This window comes from Cervus elaphus, chromosome 33, assembly GCF_910594005.1.
Source record: "Cervus elaphus chromosome 33, mCerEla1.1, whole genome shotgun sequence".
NCBI classification, from domain to species: domain Eukaryota; kingdom Metazoa; phylum Chordata; class Mammalia; order Artiodactyla; family Cervidae; genus Cervus; species Cervus elaphus.
In genome coordinates this window covers 2,875,604-2,891,323 of record NC_057847.1, presented here as the reverse complement: position 1 = coordinate 2,891,323, position 15,720 = coordinate 2,875,604, and the positions used below count along the sequence as shown (strand labels likewise).

Below are 15,720 nucleotides of genomic sequence, written 5' to 3'. Positions count from 1 at the left end.
CACAGTCAGCTCCTGGTCTTGTTTTTGTTGACTGTATAGAGCTTCTCCATCTTCAGCTGCAAAGAATATAATCAATCTGATTTTGGTATTGACCCTCTGGTGATGTCCATGTGTAGGTTATCTCTTATCTAAGAAACCATTGCCTAATCCAAGATCATAAAGATTTATATCTGTTTTCTTCTAAGATTATGGCAACCCACTCCAGTACTCTTGCGTGGAAAATCCCATGGACTGAGGAGCCTAGTAGGCTACAGTCCATGGGGTCACAAAGAGTCAGACACGACTGAGCGACTTCACTTCACTTCTTCTAAGAGTTCTACAATTTTAGCTTTGATATTTACATTTGTTTTGTTTTATAATCTATTTTATCTGATCCACAGCCTCTCCAACTTTCTTATAGTTACTATTGGCAAAATATATCTTTTTCCTTTCTCTTATATTCAATCTATTTGTATCTCTGAATCTAAACTATGTCTGAAGTAGAAAGCATATAATTGGATCTTGTTTTTTTAAACCTGCCTGACAATCTTTGCCTTTTAATTGGATTGTTTAGCTCACTGACAGTCAATGTTTTTACTGAGAGAGTTAGATTATCTTACTTTTTGTTTTCTATGTTTAATGTCTTTTTTATTTCCTATTCTCCATTACTTTCTTCTGCATTAAGTGAATATTTACAGTGTGACATTTTAATTCCTTTAATGATTTTTTTCACTATACTTTTTTAAAAGTTATTTTCCTAAGGCTTTCTCTGAGGCTTATCAGAATACATGTCAAATTGAGACTAGCTTTACTACAGTGAGATATTATGTTACTCTTCTTCCATTCAGTACCTACATGTTTTTGATGTTTATGATATACTTTTGCTTATGTGCATTTTATTGAAAATGTGGCTTAACATTAGTGGAATAAATTTATTTTCATATGTATAAAAGTGGCACTTTTCAACCTTTGTCATTTTATCTATTGGGATTTCATATTATTTTGGTCAATTTAAGAAATTCTTTATATCACACTTTAACTACTGTCATATTTGTTGAAATCTTTTCCCCAACCTTCTTATTTTACCTCTCAATGTAGAAAATCAACCTTTTCATTTTTATTGCTTCAAATGTTTGAAACTTCTTAACCTTCTAAGGTATGAAACACATTAAAAGTTTTCTTCTACATAGGCCATAAACTCTTGGTACATAGCTAAACTTTTTTTCTCCTCCTTCATAGATTAAATCTCTACATAACTTACTCTGGGTTGTGCAAGAGATGCAGATTTATTCAGTGAAAACCAGACACAAGTTATCTGTAGCTACATGTCACAGACAGGCAGGTATTAATGGGATGCTAGCTAACACACAGAGCTCACTGCGGCTTTACTCAGCACACCCTGCACTGCTGAGTGAGGCGACACACCTCAACAGACTGATCACACAGCATGTGATCACACAAATCAGTCACTGAACGTAGTGTCAACAAACCATTCATTGGTGTATCTCACACTTGATGGCCATCTTGTACATAATGCTTAGTTCAGTTAGATCATATTTTGATGGTGCTATGATTAGGATTTAAGTTGATGTCCCTACAAATTGTTTACCAGTTTCCCAACACTATTTTTTTTTAAAGAATAAGAAACTCTCTTTTTTAAACTTGAGATATACAACTACATGCTGCTCTTGCTATACTAGATCATTCACTAGAGGGAAAAATAATGGTATAAAGGATAATAGCATAGAATAACTATATTGGCTATAATAACTATAATAACTATAATGGCTCAATGAACAAAATTGGAATGGGGAGGGCAGATCACAGAGATACATTTAACATTAAAATAAAGTGAAATCTATCAAAATTGATGATTATACCATTGTTATGAAGAAGATGTTTCTAGTCTCAGGAAACACAAATCAAAGTGTTTAAGGGTAAAGGATCATGACAAATGTAACTAATCTCATAAGGATCAAAAACAAAATCCAAAAAACAAAACAAACATCACATTCATAATAGAACAGTGCTTCTCAAACAGGGCTGATTTGCCCCACAAGGTGACATTTTCTTATGTCCAAAGACATTTTGGGGAAGAGGAGCTATTGGTATCTGGTGGGTGGAAGCCAGGAATGCTGCTAAACACCCTACAAAGCACAGACTGGACCCTCAAAGCAAAGAATTACCTGGCCCCTAGGTTGATAATAAGGTTGAAAAATGCTAATATAGAGAAAGCAAATGATGGAGAAAGTGGGATAGAATTTAGTAATCAGTGTGTCTGGGTGGGGGAATATGAATATCATTTTGATTATTGTTCTTAACCTTGCATTTTCTTATAATTTGGAAATTAATTCCAAATAAAGCATTTTTAAAAGCCTTTTAAAAAGTACTATGCTAAAAAAAGAAAAAAAAAGTACTATGCTGTGATGATTACTACTTTATCATACATTAAACCACTGCAGGGAAAAGTGGACCTCTCTGGGGGCCCTCTATTCTATTTCACTGATGACAGACATCTTTTTTCCCAGTGCCACGTTCTTTTCATTTCTATTTCTATATTCATTTCTATTTCTATATAATTCTGGCAACCTCATTCCATTAACAAAAACAGAACTGTTTTTAAAATATATATACATACGTATCTACATACTGATATATTTGGTTTTTCCAAATTAATTTTAGTTTTCTTATTTTTAAAAAATATTTTATTGGGATCCTGATTTGAAAGCACTCTTTTAATCCAGAATGCCATTTCACACACTTCTTTGGGAAACATCTCCTGAAGACTTAGAGTAGTGAACATTTCTGGTTGCTGCTGCTGCTGCTGCTGCTGCTAAGTCGCTTCAGTCGTGTCTGACTCTGTGCGACCCCATAGACAGCAGCCCACCAGGCTCCCACATCCCTGGGATTCTCCAGGCAAGAACACTGGAGTGGGTTGCCACTGCCTTCTCTAGTGCATGAAAGTGAAAAGTGAAAGTGAAGTTGCTCAGTCGTGTCGGACTCTTCACAACCCCATGGACTGCAGCCTCCCAGGCTCCTCCATCCATAGGATTTTCCAGGCAAGAGTACTGGAGTGGGGAGCCATCGCCTTCTCTGATTTCTGATTAGGAGACCTAATTATCAAAGTCCATAAGAATAGTTCTTTGGAAATTAATGAAACAAGGCATTTTAATATATGCACCTTAAATATGCAAAGATCACATAGCTGGGTTATCTATTTGCCTGATTATTTTTCAGGGAACAGACAGTGAGGCTGGGCTCTGAAAAGCTGAAGCAGTGATTTCCCAATGACAGCACCACTCATGTAATCCAAGCTTTTCAGGGTCATCCAAAATGAAAAGTGACACTAAGCCACATGTAATACTAAGGATATGTTTGGATTAGAAAAATACATTACAAATGCATTTTCAAAGGTTGACATGTTGGAAAATGCTTTTGTATTTTTTAGGCCATAGAACCTTAAAGCCTAAGTGACTTTAAATTAACTACATCTATCACAGATACATTTCTCTGCAAGTATCTGTAGTTCTGTCTGGAACACAGCAGCATACCAATATATCAATGAGTTAGAAACTTGGATTCTATTTCACTTCTATTTTATCTCTGTTTATTAACAATTTCTTCAAAGGTAAAATAATATAAATAGGTTCACAAAAGGATATGTGTTAATATAGCAGTCCTCAACCTTTTTAGCACCAAGGACTGGTTTCATGGAAGACAATTTTTCGATGGATGGGGATGGGCGGTGAGGTGGCAAATGATGGTTCAGGCAATAATGGGAGTGACAGGCAGGATGATGCAGGCGATGCAAGTTATGGGGAGCAATGGGGTGCAGCACATGAAGCTTCGCTTGCTCGCTCACTGCATACCTCGTGCTTTGCGGCCAGGTTCCTAACAGGCCAAGGACTGCTACCAGTCCGTGGCATGGGGGTTGGGGATCCTCTGTTAATATATTTAACAACTGTCTCACAAAATCATTTTCAAAAGAGAAAGACCCCATTTGTGGTGGCTGGTAGCTTTCATGTTCCCAATCCTCTCTTTTCCCTTTTGTCTCAAATCTGAACAACCTCATAAAAAGGAGAGCTTATAATGTTAGGCCCCAGCATACTCAGTCCCTTGGCACTAAAATTTCAAAGCATGCAAACCCTAGCCTGAGCATGGGACTCTACCTGGCTTACCTCCTAACTGTAATAAAAACTCAACGCCCTGCATTGTTCCTGTTCTACTCCAGATCAAACCAGAGCCATTCTCCTTGAATGATACATTTACTATTGACTGTTGTGAGTAACGAATCCTTTTCATACTCACTGGAGGCCAGGTGTTATTTATCCCAACCTCAATAACTTCCTGAAGTAGGGGACTGCCTACCATCCAGTAGGAGATGGTAAATAAAACACCAAATAAAATAAATAAAACACCAACTGGCAGTTTTGCTTACTGATTTCTTAGAATCACTTGCCAAGGAGCTAGGATGATTCCAATCTCTAGGAAGTCCTCTAGAGAAAGATCAGGAGAGTAATAGTATCATGTTTGTAAACATGAATAAGTTAGAATTTGAAATATACTAAAGCAAATGTCTAAGAGAAGGTTAATAATTCACACAACTAAATCTGAAGGGATAAAATTACCCCTAGAAGTGCAATACTAAAGATCTAACTTCAGTTACTTTTTCTTTTATTATTTTAACAAAAACATTTAAAATGAAAAGTTTTCTTATACCTAAACTACACATTAAAAACCAAAACACACACACACAAAAAAAACCAAAACACAGAATCCCAGTTCTCACCCAAATGGCACTCCAAGGGCACCCAGAGGAGTCACCAGGACCGTGGGGACCGCTGTGTAAGCCAGGAAGTTTCCAATCTGGCCAACAGCCACTGTCAAGAGAATCACAAGGATGTCACTGCAATTACAAAACTCTCTTTGAGCATTATCACAGAGTTGAATTTTGCAAGACTGTGCTCTGAAAGGGCTTCTTTCCCATTCCAGGTGAGGAAGGATATATGGGACACTGTTTGCATGTTTAAGAGTCCTGAGGGCAAAGGACAGCAGGCCCAGTACTACCTATCACTGGCCCAATTAGTCAGTGGAGTAGCTTCAACTTGCTACGAAAATTCCCAACTTAACCAATGGTGACTGAAGTGGATGCAGTAAAAGTGTATATCCACTTTCTTCTTAACATATCCCTGTTTTAAGACAGATCATATAGAGCTTTCCCTGTCCCTTCAAGTGACCTGGGATACATTCCAGTGACATACTGCTGGCACATCCAGTGGAAACACTATTGCCTGCACAGGACTGTGTCTGGGGCTGCAAGATAAAGCTCAAACATGAGTTCTTCAATAAAGCAACATCTGCCAGAAAATTTCTTGCCTAAAGACAACATGTGACAAATAGACCTCAAGATATATCTGAAATATCTAACAAAATTTTTCTTTACATATTTAAAGTTCTGAAGTCTAATTTTATAACACATGACCTCTGTTAAGGCTGAGTGAAGAAACTCTCCTTTGTAAAACCAATGACATTGAGCTAAAGTTCACCAGATGCCCACAGACTAACCACAGATGAGGAAGCAAGAGCTGCCTTAATTTCTTCAGACCCAGGGCACTCTGACCTGGACAAAATTCAGGGCTAGTTTCAGGCAGCAGGAGCCTCTACCCTCGCCCTCCATCACCCCCCACCCTCTTGGTCCTCATTCCAGAGAACAAGCTAAGCTCAACCCACCACCTCCACCCAACCCTGCCAGACAAATGACTGATCTTACAAAGACCAAGCTTTTCACCAAAGAGTACTTACTTGCAATTGTTCCTGCCCACCATACAATATCTGTTAAGTAGGAGGTACCTGTAAAAGAGTGAGATAAACATGTCAGGAAAGTATGAAGTGAGAGGCTTACAAGCTACATACTGAAAAGAGGAAGCCAATCCAAACAAATAAAATCTTTATAAACTGTAGGGTTTTCTGGCTCAACATGTCACCTAGAGACAAATATTCTTTGGAGTAACATTTTATATGTTGATTTCAAATGAGATTTGCTCTTCAAAGTACAATTCTCTCAAGCATTTACAGAAACCCATGTGTATGATAATTTTACTAGCATAAGGTTTAATGACTTGCTACTTAAACAGGTTACTCAATGTTCATAATGTGGAAGCTTTGTCACATGGCTCTTTTTGAAACCACGTGAAAATGGCTGAAAGCAGACCCTCACACTCACTGAATGATTGACACTGTACACAGAGCTTTCTGTTTCACTCCCTTAGATTACCCTCCTATATTCACGCATGCCAGCGCAGGCAGAGATGGGAGCAGCTGTCCAGGCCCTCGTCACATCCATCCCTCCTCTTGTTCTTCTTCAGGTATGTCAAAATGCTCCTAGTCCAAGAGGCTTTTTTCACTTCAGATTAAAATACCTAATTCTGTTTGGATGTTTTAATTTTCAGTAATTTGGTATAATGAACACAGGAAGCCAACCTGTTTCACTGAGAAGCAGAGCTCCAGGTATTTAAAAAGTACCTTAAAAAAGAGATCAGTATGTAATGATGAAGTAGAAGGAATGGTCTAGTTCAAACAGCACCGCTTGGCAACATCACAGTAAAAACTTATGCAGGCAAGAACCATCAGTGGATACTAAAATGGGTGAATGAAAGCTTGCTAAGGGATGGATTCTCACGCAGTCTCCATGGATCACCTCCACCAGTTTTATAATCACAAGAGATAAAGTTATCTTTGGTCTTCCCAGGTGGCACCAGTGGTAAAGAGCTTGCTTGCCAATGCAGGAGACGTAAGAGATGTGGGTTTGATCCCTGGGTCAGGAAGATCCCCTGGAGAAGGGAATGGCAACCCACTGCAGTATTCTTGCCTGGAGAATCCCATGGACAGAGGAGCCTGACAGGCTACAGTCCATAGGGTCGTAAGGAGTCAAACATGACTGAAGCAGCTTGCACGCACAGCATGCAAGTCTCTGATGAACATCACCGTAACCAAATGGTCAAAGTCAAGTTTAACACAATCAGCAGTGGGACAAGCCACACTGTGTCCTCCTGTGGGTGTACCGAGAAGGGTACAACATTATGTCTTCAGAGCTCCTACCAGAGTGCATCACCTGATCTAATCACAAGGAAATTGTGAGATGGTCCATACATCAGCTGGCTTGTACTCTTTGAAATCGGCAATGTCATGAAAGACAACTTTTGCAGATGACAGGAAATTAAAAGAGATGTGACTAAACACAACACATGATGTTAGATGGAAAAAAGGCTGCTATAAAGGACAGCATGGGGTAACTGGCAAAACCAGCTGGACTGCTGTAGATAACAAAGTAACAAAACCTCTTCACTTACTACATGAGAATGTGACTTATGGTCCACTTTCTGAGGGGTAACAGGGTAAAAATGACCCCTGATGGGCAAATGGCACCTAACTGGAGGAGTGTGAACACCTGCTAGAGATTATCACCTGAGCTCCCCCTTAGTGCAACCCCTCTGGGAACAGGCACAGCTCTTTGAGGGTCTGGGAGTTCTTCATCTACGATTTTACACTGGGGAGCATGAGGCTTGTAAGGATGGGCAGTTGAGCACCGCCTGCTGCAGTTCTGCCTCTAAGCCTGAAACCTCACCCTTAAAGAGCACCCTTAAACAGCACCCTATAGCTCTGCCTCTGCTATCGGGCTCCAAGACAGAGGGCCTGACACTGGCTCCTGTCCCATGTCCTTCTGAATGTGCCTGATATGAATGTGGCCCATGGTGTCCTACATGTCTGAAAATATAGCCGAGCCTAAGAATGCCCTGCAGTGAATACTGCAGAACAACTATCAACTATTAATACAGAATCCTGGTTGAATTTCCCAAAAGTGTTGTGGCCATTTTAGAGCATGTCCTTACTTACATGTGAAATCTTAAAGAAAGAAAGAGAAAAAGATAGAAGTGTCAAAGCAATCCTGAAGAAGAAAAACTAAGCTGTAGGCATAATCCTCCTAGACTTCAGACAATACTACAAACCTACAGTAACTAAGACAGTGTGGTACTGGCACAAACACAGATCAATGAGACAGGACACAAAGTCCAGAAATAAACCTACAGACTCAGGGGCAATCAACCTTCAACTAAGGAGGCAAGAATATACAATGAAGAAAAGACATTCTCTTCAGCAAATCGTGCTTGGAAAGCTGGACAGCCTCACATAAATCAATGAAAGCAAAACACTCCCTCACATCATATACAAACAATAAACTCAAAATGGATTAAAGAGATTTCCCTGGTGGTCCAGTGGTTAAGACTCTGTGCTTTCAACACAGGCAGTGTGGGTTCAATCCCTGGTCAGAGAAATAGGATACCACATGCTCTGTGGCATGACCAAAATTTAAAAAAAAAAAAAAAAAGCCTTAAAGACCTACATATAAGACATGACACCATAAAACTCATGAAAGAGAACACACAGACAAAACATTCTCTGATATAAATCGTAAAAATAGTTTATTGGCTCAGGCTCTCAAGGCAAAAGAAATAAAAGCAAAAATAAACAAACTGTACTGAATCAAACTTAAAAACTTTTGCACAGCAAAGGAAACCATCAACAAAACAAAAAGACAACCTATGGAATGGAAGAAAATATCTGCAAATGATACAACCAAAAAAAAAAAGACTGATATCCAAAATATACAGCTTATACAATTCAATATCAAAAAACAACCTAATCAGAAAATGGGCAGAAAATCTAAATAGACATTTCTCCAAAGAAGACATACAGATGGCTAACATGCACATGAAAAGATGCTCAATATCACTAATTATTAGAGAAATTCAAGTCAAAACCACAATGAAGTATTGCCTCAAACCAGTCAGAATGGTTATCATCAAAAAGTCTATAAACAATAAATGCTAGAAAGGATGCGGAGAAAAGAGAACTCTCCTACACTGTTGGTGGGAATGTAAATTGGTACAGCCACTGTGGAAAACAGTATGGCAATTCCTTAAAGAACTAAAACTAGAGCTATCATATGATCCAGCAATCCTATTCTTTGTTATATACTGGGAAAGATGTAAACTTTAATCTGAAAAGATGCATTCACCCCAATGTTCATAGTAGCACTATTTACAATAGCCAAGACATGAAAGCAACTTAAGTATCCATCAACAGATGAATGGATAAAGATGTGTGGTGTATGGGAATACATGTGTTTGCATATGGAATATTACTCAGCCATTAAAAAGAATGAAATATTGCCATTTGCAGCAACTCATGGGCCTAGAGATTATCATACTAAGTGAAGGAAGTCAGATAAAGACAAACAATTATACAATATCACTTATATGTGGAATCTAAAAATAATCCAAATGAATCTATAAACAAAACAGAAACAGATTCATAGACTAGAAAACAAACTGATGGTTACCAAAGAGGAAAGGGAGAGGCAGATAAACAAGGAGGATGGGATTAACAGATACACATTACTATATATAAAACAGGTCAGCAACAAGAATTTACTGTATAACAGAATAATATTCAATATCTTGTAATAACCTTATACAATAATAAGTATAGGTAATAATCTTATGTAATATAATGTAAAATAATCTGAAAAACACATATATATATAAAACTGAACCACTTTGTTGAACACTTGAAATTAATATAATAAGTCAACTCCATTAGGACTTTAAAAAATTTTTAAAAAACCAAACTCACATATACAAAGAAAAGATTGGTGGTGGCCATAGGCAAGGGATGGGGGAAATGGGTGGAGGGGGTCAAATGGTACAAAATTCCAGCCATAAAATAAATAAGTCCTAGAGACACAATGGTGACTATAGTTGATAATACTATATTGTATATGAATGCTGCTAAGAGTAGATTTTAAAGAGTCTTATCACAGGGGAAAATTGTTACCATGTGTGGTGATAAATGCTAACTAACTTATTGTAGTGATCATTTCACAATGTATACATATATCAAATAATCATGCAGTAAACTGAAACTAATATAATGTTACATGTCAATTTTATTTTGATTTTTTTTTAAAAAGAATACTATGCACCCATTTAAAATAAAAAAATTTTGTGAATCACTGTTGTACGAGTGTAACTAATATTATAGATCAACTATACTTCACTAAAAATACAATTTAAAAATCAGTCATTCATCTGCGTTTACCTCATTAAAGGAAGACTACCAGCTCATTAGGTGATACACACACATACATGCATGCGTGCTCAGGTGCTTCAGTCGAGTCTGCAGTTTCATGACCCCATGCACTGTAGCTGCCAGGCTCCTTGGGAGTCTCCAGGCAAGAATGCTGGAGGGAGCTGCCATGCCCTCCTCCAGGGGACCTTCCCAACCCAGGGACTGAGCCCGCCTCTCCTATAACTCTGGCACTGCAGGCAGATTGTCTACCTGCTGAGCCATCAGGGAAGCTCACACACATACCTATGTAAAATTAAAAGTAACAGCAACAACAAAAGATGCAGGGTCTCTCCTGGTGGTCCAGTGGCTAAGACCCCACATTCCCAATGCAGGAGGCCCAGGTTCAATCCCTGGTCAGAGAACTAAGATCCCGTCACATGATACACAACTAAAGATCCTGCTGGCCCAGCAAAGGCTGCAGGGCCCGTGGGCTACAACTGGGGCTCGGCACAGCCTGAGTAAATAAACAGACATCTTCATAAGAAAGGAGGTGTCCCTGTACCTAAAAAATGCATGCTGTTTATCTAAAAATGAAAGGCCATAAAGCCCACTTTCAAATACAGTGTATGAGGAACCTCATGGATAGTTCCTTAGCAAAACAACCATGACTGGTAAATACAGCAGTAAAAATAAAATAAAATAAAGTCTCTGGAAATTGTCCCAAGAGGGTACAGCAAATGAAGAAATATTTTTTCAAGAAAATCAATAAAATCTCAGTAAGAACAGTGAGTCTTTAGCACATGAGCCAAGACCCACTTCTCTCCCTGCTGCAGCTCAGCTGGGCAGAAGCTCCACTCCAGGCTGGTGTGACCAAAAGACAGGGCTCCTTCCCCTCTCAGCTCTCAGTCACCAGAAGAGCAGGCCTCCAGCACTTCCAATCCCTTCCAACTTCAAGTTGAAGAGATTAAATATCTGGTTAATCCATCCAGCGGGTTGGAGGCTCACTTCCTTCACTCAGTCCCTACTTTTAGGGTGGAGACTCTACCTTAGGCATGGCAGGCCCTGATCATCCTGTCCCAAACATGAGGATAAATGTAGGGTGAAGATCCTACATCTGGAGAGGCAAGAAGAGAAGATCAGAGGCTACCACCCCCACCCACTAACTGTTCTCAACAAGTAAATCTGCCTGAATTTAACAGGATAAGGTTGTAAAGCAATTTATGCATTGCAGCATTGTCAAAAACAGTACAGCAACTAGCCAGCAATTAGTAGATCTGGGTGTAGTACCCAATGAGGCAGACAACAAAGAAATCAGGGTAAGAGATGGTCAAAGATTGCCCGTTGCCAGGTGGATGACCACTGTCATCCCAGGGTAAAGGTGCACATATTCAAGGCTATCCCCTCTGAGGAGTGACATCAGAGACTTCACATTGCGGGGGAATGATAAATGGATAAATATACTTTATCAAAGTACTCTAAGTCACTAAACAAATAAACAACAGTTTGCGGGGTTAGGAGAATATGCATCTAGAGTTGCTACCACATATTACTTAAAATGTCTCGGTATCCACAAAACTATCATGAGGTAACAACAACAACAAAATCCATTTCAAAAATAGGGAAGAGATTGGAATAGATGTTTCTCCAGAGAAGAATACAAATAGCCAGTAAGCACATGTAGAGCTGCTCAAAATCACTCATCATTAGGGAAACGCAAATTGTAACGATGATGAGATACTACCTACACCCATTATTTTTCGGCTACTATCAAAACAAACAAAAATCCAGAAAACAGCAAGTGTCGGTAAAGATGCAGAGAAACTGAAACCCTTGCTGATTGCTGGTGAGAATGGAAAATGGTACACTTGCTGTGGAAAACAGAATGGAACTTCCTCAAAAAGTTAAATATACACTTAGCATATGGATCCAGCAATTCCCCTTCTGGGTTTATATCCATAAAAACTGAAAGCACAGATTTGAACAAGTATGTGTACATTTATGTTCTTAGTAGCATTATTCACAATAGCCAAAAAGCCATTAGAATCCACATGTCTATCAATGGATGAATAAATTGATAAGCAAAATATAATGTATATATTCCCTTTTGTTATGCCTAAAACAGCAAGCAGTACAAAATGCACTGTATCAGTGCTTTAGTAGTATTTGTCTTTCTTGCACTAAGTATAAAACTTCTGGAAAAGAACTACTGAAGAGATGATATAACCAGGTAATAATAAAAAAATAATCTCTAACTGAAAAAAATTACAAGATGCACCAAACAAACAAGAAAACATGCACTATATTACAAATATCATTTAAAGGGGGGAATGCAAGCATCAAAACTGCCCATGAGAGTTTTCAGATTTTAGACATAACAAAAACTTCAAACCAGTTATTAAAAATATGTTCAAATAACTAAAGGAAATCATGCTCAGAGAAGTAAAGAAAGACATGATGACAACTCATCATCAAATAGAGTATCAAATAGACAGAAATTATTTTTAAAAAACTGAAAAGCCAACTGTAAATTCTGGGGTTGAAAAGTAAAATGACTAGAATGAAAAAATCAATAGCAGATCTGAACTTCCTGGCAGAAGAAGGAATCAGTGAACTTGAAGATATATTGATAAAGATTATACATTCTGGAAAACACTAGCAGAGAACAAGAACTAAAGAGAGAGAGAGGTACAAAGAAAAATCAACAGCACCTCAGAGAAATGTGGGACATCATTAACAATATCAATAGATATAATGTGATTATCAGAGGAAAAGAAAGTGTCAGAAAAAATATTCAAGGAAAAATAGCTGAAACTTACCAAATGTGATTTTTAAAAAAATCTACACATCCAGGAAGCTCAAAAAACTCCAATAAGACAAACACAAAGATATCCACACCCAGTCACATGATGGTAAAATGCTCAAAGACAAAATTGTGAAAGAAGCAAGAGAAAAACAACTGACAACAAAGTCCAGTAAGATTAACAACTGACTTCTCAGCAAAATAGTGGAGGCCAGAAAGCAGTGGAGTAATACAGTCAAAGTTCTTAAAGGAGAAACTGTCAAGCAACAATCTTACATCCAGCAAAACTATCTTTCAAATATGAAGGCAAAACAAAGACATTCCCAGATAAGTAAAACTGAAGAGAACTGAGAACAGACATAGCTTACAATAAACATTAAATGAAGTTCTTCAGATGAAAGCAAGTAAATTCAGATGGTATTTTGAATACATACACATACACACACACACACTCCAGTAATGACAGAGGTAACTGTGTCATTATAAAAGTCAGTGGAAATGAAAATATATTGTCCTTTCTCATCTTAGCTGATTTGAAAAGGTACTGAATGTACATTATTGTATTGTTGGATCAATAACATACAGCATTATATAGTATACATTATATATATATATACATACATATATATAACATATAGTAATAAATTTGATAAGGACAGCACAAAGGATATGTGAGTGAGCAAAGTTTTACCGAGTAAGAACATGATAACTTGATGGTAACTTGATCCACAGGAACAAATGAAGAAAATGAGAAATGGTAAATAAGAAAGTAACATAACAAGGACTTCTCTGCAGACCAGTGGCTAAGACTCCACATTGCCCATGCAGGAGGCCTGGGGTTGGCCCCTGGTCTGGGGGCTTCCCTGGTAGCTCAGACGGTAAAGAGTCTGCCTGCGGTGCAGGAGACCTGGGTTTGATCCCTGGGTTGGGAAGATCCCCTGGAGAAGGGAAGGGCAACCCACTCTGGTATTCTTGCCTGGAAAATCCCATGAATGGAGGAGCCTGGCAGGCTACAGTCCATGGGGCTGAAAAGAGTCGGACACAACTGAGCGACTTCACTTTGTTTCAGGGAACTATCCCACATGCTACAATTAAGAGTCTGCATGCCACAGCTAAAATCCAGCCTGCCACAAAGAAGACTGAAGATCCCAGGTGCTGCAACTAAGACCCAGCACAGCCAAATAATTTCTTTAAAAAGAAACATAAAAAACACTATAAATCTGTATTTGACTTCCTTTGTTTTCTAAGCTTCTTTGGGATATAAAATAATATAAAGTATATATTATCTTTATTATAAGCTACAACAATATATCGTTGGGTTTGTAACATACAAAATGTAACATGTATAACAATAATAAAGAAAGAAATTACATGTATATGTATGGCTGAGTCCCTTTGCTGCTCACCTGAAACTACCAGGATATTGTTAATTGGCTATACCTCAATACAAAATGTTTCTGGTGTTATAAGAAATTACAAAAAAAAGAAAGAAAGAAAGAAGCAATGGCAGCTGTGTAGGAGTAATGTTTCTATGTCTACCTGGATTTAAATTAGTATAAGTCTGAAATAGACTCCATTAGCTAAGATATAATGGCAAGTCCTAGAGCAAATAACTAAAAAATATGGTGAAAAACCATTAAAGGAATTAAAATGTTACACTAGAGACATTCACATAATGCAAATAAAGCCATAAAGGAGTAGAGAAACATAAAATCTATGAGATGTATAGAAAAAGAGTAAATGGCATAAATCCAACTGTAATAATTAAAACAGTAAATGCCAACTGATTTATAGTATTGTTCAAGTCTTCTACTTCTTTGCTGATCTTCAGCCTTGGTTTTCTATCCATTTTGAATGTAGGATACTAACATCTTCAACCACTATTTTTTTAAAATTTTTATTGGTTTGGTTGCACCAGGTCTTAGTTGTGGTGCACAGGCTTAGCTGCCCCATGGCACGTGGGATCCTAGTTCTCCAGCCAGGGATCAAACCAGCATCCCCTCCACTGGAAGGCAGATTCTTCACCGCTGGACCACCTTGGAAGTCCAATCCAACCACTGCTTTTAACTGTTTATCTCTCTCTTTATTCTGTCAGTTTTGCTTCATGTATTTGGGGTGTTGTTGCTAGGTCCACATATATTTAGAATTGTTATATCTTCCTGAAGATTGAACCATTTCATCATTATAAAAGGTCCTTCTTTGTCTCTAGTAACAATTTTCGTCTTAAAGTTTATTCTGTTTAATATAAGCATGGCCACTCCTGCTCTTTTGTGTGTAAATAAATATTCTTACTTATTATTTAAAATAGGTCTGAACATACTTTCATTCTAGATCTTGAAGATTGTCTTACAGCAAGTGAACACACTAATTTACTCAACAGCTTTCCAACATTCTATGTATGATATTCAAAAGATTTCAGGAACTTAGAAATCAAGGAATCAGTCACAGTCTTCTCTGTTGGGGGTCTATGCTGAGGGCGTGGGATCACTGCTGTAGCAGCTGCTAGAATGTGGGCAACCCTCCTGCAGTTCAAGGAGGCCAGTACAAGGGGACCCACTGAGGCTCTCCTCTTTCACTGCTTTCGCTACCATACGACACAAGCATAACAGCATAACACACAGCGTATGCTTTTGATGGTTTACAATGGATTCTCACTAAAATGGAGAAGAACCTGGGATACTAGGAATTGAGAAATAACAAGACTTTGGTCTCCCTTTAATCAAAGGGTACAAGTCAGCTGCAAGTGTTTAGGGTCCTCCCACTCATACTCCCCAAGAGGAGCTTGAATTTGCTGAAATCCAAAGGTACTGCAA

At 38.2% G+C, this 15,720-nt stretch overlaps 1 protein-coding gene across 1 annotated transcript in view; it reads right to left on the bottom strand.

Moving 5' to 3' along the window:
• NIPA1 (NIPA magnesium transporter 1) overlaps window positions 1-15,720 on the bottom strand; it is a 49,453-nt gene that overhangs the window by 24,002 nt on the left and 9,731 nt on the right. The window contains exons 2-3 of the mRNA XM_043894432.1: window positions 5,782-5,829; window positions 4,769-4,859 (exon numbers count right to left, since the gene is read on the bottom strand). Coding sequence (XP_043750367.1) covers window positions 4,769-4,859; window positions 5,782-5,829 — 139 coding nt within the window. The remainder of the gene's footprint in view (window positions 1-4,768; window positions 4,860-5,781; window positions 5,830-15,720) is intronic.